General features: G+C 36.9%; 1 protein-coding gene across 1 annotated transcript; it reads right to left on the reverse strand.

Moving 5' to 3' along the window:
- Nucleotides 1–1,228: 1,228 nt before the first annotated feature.
- On the reverse strand, nucleotides 1,229–5,378 carry LOC138313936 (uncharacterized). The gene is made up of 4 exons (XM_069254168.1): nucleotides 5,321–5,378; nucleotides 4,932–5,071; nucleotides 2,122–2,296; nucleotides 1,229–1,503 (listed from the first exon to the last, which is right to left on the reverse strand). Exons 1-4 carry the CDS (start codon nucleotides 5,376–5,378, stop codon nucleotides 1,244–1,246), a joined length of 633 nt encoding a protein of 210 aa, XP_069110269.1. The 3' UTR covers nucleotides 1,229–1,243.
- Nucleotides 5,379–8,154: the final 2,776 nt, after the last annotated feature.

Raw genomic sequence — 8,154 nt, forward strand, 5'->3', positions numbered from 1 at the left:
TATATCCTTTGTCCTCTGAATACATACATGTACTGTATACATAAATACAACTCTTTATATATTTTTTTTCTTTCCTTTTTATTCCCCCTAAGTATTTTTCAAAACTATTTTACAAACATGTCTTCTCTGGTCTTTTTTTCTATTTTTGTTTTTATCCTAAACCCAGTATGATTGAGTGAGAGAATGTCACAGTGAGTAAATTGAATTAGTAATACCGGTAATTACAGAATTGATAATGTTGGTGGGGAAGTATGTTTGATTGCGTGTAATTAATATGTATTTATTTACTGTATTGATGAAATGACACTTTGGAAAAATAATACAATTACAAAAAAAAAAAAAAAAAAAAAAACATGATTAGGAAACAATCACAAAATTTGATATTTAATTTTTCAGTGAGATAGCTAGACTGATTACCTTTGACTTATAGGTTCACGGACTCCTCATGCCTAAACGATAAACCATCATCTGATTTTAAATACTTGAAGCGTGAGATAGGTAGACTGATTACCTTTGACTTATAGGTTCACGGACTCCTCATGCCCAAACGATAAACCATCATCTGATTTTAAATACTTGAAGCGTGGAAAATAATTCATCAGTATTAAAAACAGGTACCTTTTGTCCAAAGACCTTGACCTTTGGTCAGTTGATTTCATGTTTAATTCTGACCAACTTTACTTCATTTTATCATAACTAAATGTTTCATCAGTGAAAATGTGCATAAATTCATCTTTAAAAAGTTCCAATTGTAGGTCCCACCCGTATGTCCCAAAAGGCTGAACCAGACTCATTTATACAAATTAAGATAGCACTCCCCATGTTCTGTTAATCAATGGGCCTTAACTCAGCCAAGGCCCTGAAATATTTTACTATGTTAAAAACTTTCGAGAAGATCCGTTATTATTTGCGAGAGTTTTTGTGTATATGGAAACAGACAAAGAGAAAGACAGACCTAAAGTAAGATCCCTTGTTTCGGTAAACGTGGGGATACAAACTAAATATGTCTACACTATTTTGTTTTTCTTTGTACTGTTAACCAACTTAATATTTTGGGGAAAGATCCCAACACATCTGGGTTCCAGCATAGGCTAAAAGGTTACTTGTAACAAGTGGACTAAATGTTGGAAGTTCAGGTGAACTGAAGTATTACAAGATGCCCTCTATTTGATCCAGCTATATACATGTTGAGCTATGCCAGTTTGGTTTAGGTTAAAAAAACGGCACTATGACAGCTATAAAATCACTGCAGTCCATAAAATGTGTTTGAAAATGCATAGTCATATAACTCAAATAATTTAGCTTCTTCTGGGAGCTGCATATGAACAGTTGGTCTTGGCATCCTCATCACATTGATGCATGTATTAGCTGTGGGGATGAAGGATTCGTCAACACCATGAAAAACAATGGAAGGATGAAGTTCAAAACCAAGAACAGGCTCCTCCTCTGATGATGTTGTGAATTGTAGCACTTTCCCCAGAGTAACACATCTTCTTCTGCCACCTATAAAATATTAAGAATATTAGGCACTAGAATAGAAAACAACCCATACCTTGACCAGTTAAAGTCTAATGACTAATATTGAAGATCAATGACATTATCCATAATCCCATTATAATATTTACTGAATATTACATGTTAATTATTATATTTAAGGATTAACTTGAATAGATTTTTTATGTAATGGAGATATAACACAAAAATCTGAGTGTACTCTAAATATTTAAAACCGCGGTTTATGATGAGAGTACACTCAGATTTTTGTGTTATATCTCCATAACATAATTTTTTTTAATTCAAATTAATCCTTATAATTCGATTTACTAAAGATAATCTCTTCAATACTCAAAATTTATTTTGGGAATCTTTTGTCTATTTTTTCCTTTATGGGCTGATAAAGTAAATTTTTAAGCTAATGAAAATGCTCGTAACAAGCAAAATTGAATTATAAACACATACCGGTATTCAACCAAATATATCCTGTCAAAAGTTTTGGATCATTTGAAATAGGATTAAATTATTTTTAGAGATGAGGACAACACAGGGTCTCTGGTTCATTGGATATTGCAGACAGACTGCAATTTTTACCTAGACTGTAGTAAAGTTATTAAGGTTGCTTACTGGCGACTTCTCTCAAATATCGCAGGAATGCTGCATATACTTTCTTTTCCATTTCTTTACTGTTGCTTCCATCTTCAGAAAATTGTGGCTTTAGCAATGTGGTCAACATTCTGTATGTCATTTTATTGGTTGTTGGTTGAAACAAGAATTGGAAAGCTGGAACTTTTTTGCAAAGCTGTAGAAATATAAGAGAAAAGAAGAGGTGACATTAAACAAGTTAAAACTCAATTAATCTCAAGTAACATCATAGAAACTGAAATCCACACCTTCAAACAAAAACTTAGCCCAAGTGCACCTACAAGTATTTATTGTATATATAGTGAAAACAATAAGATTTCATATCAGTCAAGTTTGAGCCAATTGCCACAGGTACAACTTAAGAGAAGTTTACAGTTTTCAGGAAAATTTCAATTCCATTGACATGATACAAAATGGTCATCACACATTTGACTGTTATTGTGCTATAACCATTTTTCCCCAAGGCCAAGAGTTAACAAATTTTATATATGGACAGACAATAATGGTCAAGCCTTTTACACTGTATCAAAATGCAAAGAAAGGAATTATGAACACACATTAGGCATAACAATTTTTAAGAGGCCAAAGGGCCTTCACAGTCATCTGACTATTAGTAGAAACAACATACAAATGTAGTAGAAATATACATTAGAGCCTGAAGAAAAAATGTTCAAGTAAAATACAAATATTTTTTCACTTAAAGTCCCAAAATCTGTATCTGTCTTATTTTTCATGATTTAGAAGAATGTTGAAAAAAAAACCACCTGTTGTAAATCATGCAGAGACAGGACTTAATCAAAGTCAAGACGAGTGATAACGATTCAGAAACTTTTGATAAAAATAAAATAAATATTGAACATCGTTAGCTAGGTGGGTCCCATTTAGAAAATCAAGCCAAAATTAGCAGACATTCCAAAGTCGTTGCCGAGAAGGTCATGTGACTATATAGCTACCGTAACTACGTAACGTCTGTCCGAACTCTTCCGAGAATGGGTAATGAACTTTCTGACTTCCGTTCGGCAGTAATCATAACTTCTATGGCGACCAGTTTAAACTAAAGGCACGTTTACAACTTCAAGTATCGACTTTCAACAACTGCTGTACCAATGGTAATTTTAGCTACATCTAAAAATACTAACAATATCTGGGTCAAATCAATCTTGATTTTTTGTTGATAGTTACGTATAATGTGGCTTTAACTAATACATCATGTACATTTAATTAGTAGAAGTTGTTAGTTCATGATATATATTTGACTATATGCATGACCTTGAAACAGTGTCATATTTTTCAAGTAAAGAAACTTAAAAGTGCTTCGAATTCTTGCAGCATGCGACAAATAAAAATATATATCTCAGGTACTTTTTTAGCATTTATATTATCTTAAGAACTTTCAACATTTAACCTGTGACCTTGAAAGAAAGTTGTTTGATCAAACTTGGTAGCTACTTCATCCCAGTATGCTTCTGGCCCAATATTATCAGTACACTCTAAGCCATTATTATTGACAAATTATTTGATAATGTAATAGTTTACAGTTGGAACAGGCAGCGTTGGGAAGCCATGATTGACTTTAGCTCATCATTGGATTCCTTTAGGTCAGATGACCTAAACTCAAGATTGCCCATGGGCCTTAGCACGGATCTCACCTGAGTTCAGTATACAGAATGAAACCAATGACATATAAACACGTATATATTGGCCCATCAGGCTCTTGATAAATACAGGTAATCGGTTTGAATATCTTCTGACTTTTCAATATCTGGTTCCAATTGTTTCCAGAATTCTTAATGTTGTTTTTTTTTTAATTTTAGTCATTTTGAACCACCAATTTGGCCCTGGCCAATCTGCACCCTGGGGGTCGGCCAGGGACCAATATGGTATGATGCTAAAATTGCTATTGTAGGGTAATAATTGTACTATCTCAAGTTTGACTCATTTCCTATGGAAAATTAAGCAAATAGATGCTCATAAATGTGTTTTTTTCCAATATAAACTATAATAGATTTGACTCCCCTACTCAGGGGGAAATCTGACATACCAGGGCCATGAAATTCACAATTTTTTTAAAGGGCCTTAAAAAAGACCTTCTTATCTATGAGAGGAGTATTTTGGGTTCCATCAAATTCTGTGAATTCAGAAGTGAGCACTTTAGAAATTTTAGCCATTTGAGTATATCCATTTTTGGCCCCACCCTGTGGCCATCTAGGGGTGTTGGGCCTGCGACCAATATGGATATGATAATTAAATAATACGTAGCTCGATCACGCTAATAAAAGTCTTATAATATTTGACGTGAGAAACGATTTCCTATGAAATATTGAAGCAGATCGAATGCTTCATAATTATGTTTCATATGGAAGTATATTTGATTCTACCATTTTCGTGGGAATTTCAGAAGAAGAATGGTTGCGTGGTTTAGACTATTTGAAGCCCTTTTGGCCCCAGCCCCGTCAGGCCCTTGGGGGGCGGGAGACCATATACATTAACGAGTTGCTTGGTTGACCTGCGTGGCAGAATGGAAGGTTCTCTGCAAAATTTTAACCTCAAATCTTGTTCAAATGTTTTGGTGAAGACGTCGAAAATGTAACTCCATATTAATCGACGAGTACTATGGGAACGGGGACTGAAGAGTCGTATGGGCAAGAAGGCAATTAGAATAGGTCACTTGATGGACTTCATCTCAGGTGACCTAAAAATGTATGTAGCATAAAATGATTACTTCATGATAATATTTGTAAACCATATTAATGTATGTAAAGCCTTCAAAAAGTGTCAATAAATCAGCAAACCTGATAAACTCCAAGAGCGTCGAGGCCAGATCGGAGACTGGCAATGCATGGGCTTACTGGGTTCTCTCCAAACAGTTCTGATTGGACACTCTTGTGACATAAAAAAGTTGGGATGCTTCCATTTTGGAGTACACTTAATGCTGAAGTAAAAGTGAATGTATTTAATAAATATTTGTCCTTACAATTGAAAACAACCAGAACTGTAAGCCGATGGCTGACTAATACCCCCCCTCCTCTATTCAGAGGTGCCTGGTTTGTTTGAAATATCTTTACATAGTCCCCTACATTGCTGTGAGTTCTCATTGAAATTGACTCAGGAGGGAAAATATTTCTACAATAACCTGTGTATATTGACCTTGTTACTAAGAAAATAATAATAAATTACTTACCAAATATCTTTCCAACAACTTCATAATCTTCCCCAAAGAAGATGGCGAAGTCCTTCATCGAAGTAGATGTCTTTGATTTCACGTAAAATTATCCGGAAAAATATTCTTTCCTTGGTCCCCCAAAGTCAAGAGCAGTCTGAAAGAAAACATAAACAAATTGCATGTGTTTAAATTGATATTCATTTTTCCTTTCCATCGAAAAATGCTGTTTGGTGGTCATAAAACATTAATTGAATAGTCATTTGACATTAAACATACAGTATTCATCTATCTTTCTCAACAAGAACTGGTTGACACACGACTATTGCATTGAGGAGAAATAGCCAGAAAACATTACAAATCTGAGCCCCTTTCATTGTCTTTCTTTTTTTAGCTCACCTGGCCCAAAGGGCCGGTGAGCTTATGTCATGGCGCGGCGTCCGTCGTCGTCGTCCGTCCGTCCGTCCGTCCGTCTGTCCGTCAACATTTCCTTTAAATCGCTACTAGTCATAGAGTTCTGCATGGATTTTAACCAAATTTGGCCAGAAACATCCTTGGGGGGAGGGGAACAGAACTTGGTATAAATTTTTGCTCTGACCCCCCAGGGACAGGAGGGGCGGGGCCCAATGGGGGAAATTGAGGTAAATCCTATAAAATCGCTACTTGTTCTAGAGTTCTGCATGGATTGTAACCAAATTTGGCCAGAAACATCCTTGGGGGAAGGGGAACAGAACTTGTATAAATTTTTGCTCTGACCCCCCGGGGGGACAAGAGGGGCGGGGCCCAATAAGGGAAATTTAGGTAAATCCTATAAATCGCTACTTGTCCTAGAGTAGTTCTGCATGGATTGTGACCAAATTTGGCCAGAAACATCCTTGGAGGAAGGGGAATAGAACTTGTATAAATTTTGGCTCTGACCCCCCGGGGACAGGAGGGGCGGGGGCCCAATAGGGAAATTAAGGTAAAATCCTATAAAATCGCTACTTGTCCTAGAGTTCTGCATGGATTGTAACCAAATTTGGCCAGAAACATCCTTGGGGGAAGGAGAACAGAACTTGTATAAATTTTGGCTCTGACCCCCCGGGGACAGGAGGGGCGGGGCCCAATAGGGGAAATTTAGGTAAATCCTATAAATTGCTACTTGTTCTAGAGTTCTGCATGGATTGTAAACCAAATTTGGCCAGAAACATCCTAGGGGGAAGGGGAACAGAAACTTGTATAAATTTTTGCTCTGACCCCCTGGGGACAGGAGGGGTGGGGCCCAATAGGGGAAATAGAGGTAAATCCTATAAATCGCTACTTGTCCTAGAGTTCTGCATGGATTGTAACCAAATTTTGGCCAGAAACATCCTTGGGGGAAGGGGGGGAATAGAACTTGTATAAATTTTGGCTCTGACCCCCCCCCCCCCCCCCCCCCCCCCCCCCCCCCCGGGGACAGGAGGGGCGGGGCCCAATAGGGGAAATTTAGGTAAATCCTATAAATTGCTACTTGTCCTAGAGTTCTGCATGGATTGTAACCAAATTTGGCCCAGAAACATTCTTAGGGGAATAGGAACAGAACTTATATAAATTTTGGCTCTGACCCCCGGGGGCAGGAGGGGCGGGGCCCAATAGAGGAAATAGAGGTAAATCCTATAAATCGCTACTTGTCCTAGAGTTCTGCATGGATTGAAACCAAATTTGGCCAGAAACATCCTTGGGGGAAGGAGAATAGAACTTGTATAAATTTTGGCTCTGACCTCCTGGGGGCAGGAGGGGCGGGGCCTAATAGGGAAATTTAGGTAAATCCTATAAATCGCTACTAGTCTTAGAGTTCTGCTTGGAGTTTAACCAAATTTGGCCCAGAAACATCCTTGGGGTTAACAGAATTCCTATAATTTTTGGCTCTGACCCCCTTGAGCAGAAAGAGTGGGGCCCAATAGGGGAATTAGAGGTAAATATTCAAATTCCTTCAGAAAAGAAACAATGAAACTTACTAGGCATTACAAACCAGGTGAGCGATACAGGCCCTCTGGGCCTCTTGTTTCTAAATCCATTAAGAAATAAAAGCAACAGGCATCTTGACCTTGATCCAACAACTCTGAAAATTTGAACTTGTCCAAGATATTTTTTTTCCTTGACATCTAGATCTGTTTGAAGCCTAATGAAATCCGTGACCATAGTAAAGCCGCTATAACTCAGCTATATATAGAGCACTGACAAAGATCTAGCAAACATTTACTGGTAACATACTTAAAGAGAAAAACTGATCCTGCACCTCTGTTTCACTGCGCCGATACAGAAATAATTATTGTATAATGCTTGCATTGTTTAAACTATGCAACATGTGTATACCTAGCATAAAGGAGAGATATTGAAAATATAATACATTTATCAATTATGTAAATTTGATGAAGAGTATATCTATGTAGATGCTGTTCTGACCTGATAAAATCAGATTTTAATCAAGGATAAATCAAAGTTTCAAATTGCATTATTTTCAACATAGAGATTAAGTCATTCACAAATAAGCAGATAAAAATGGTCCAAGGACACTGCTTTAATTATAAGGAACATAGCATATGCCTCGTCATAAAATTGTACTTTCCAATGTATCCCTGAGATCCTCTATAGCGGATATTTCTGGTTCTGTGGTTTCCCAGGGGTTCTTTCTATCAATAAGTATGAAATTTTGTACTTCCTTCAATAATCTCAGCTTCATTTTTTATTTCCAATGGTCTGCCAGTGACAATTTTGGATTGAAAATACCCTTCTGGCACAATTCTGAAATATTGTTGACAATACTACTCTAACAGCTTCTTGTGGTACAAAAGAAGATGCGTTAACAGGATTTGGCATTGGTGTATCCTCATCAG

This window comes from Argopecten irradians, unplaced genomic scaffold (genome assembly GCF_041381155.1).
Source record: "Argopecten irradians isolate NY unplaced genomic scaffold, Ai_NY scaffold_1083, whole genome shotgun sequence".
Taxonomy (NCBI): Eukaryota; Metazoa; Mollusca; class Bivalvia; order Pectinida; family Pectinidae; genus Argopecten; species Argopecten irradians.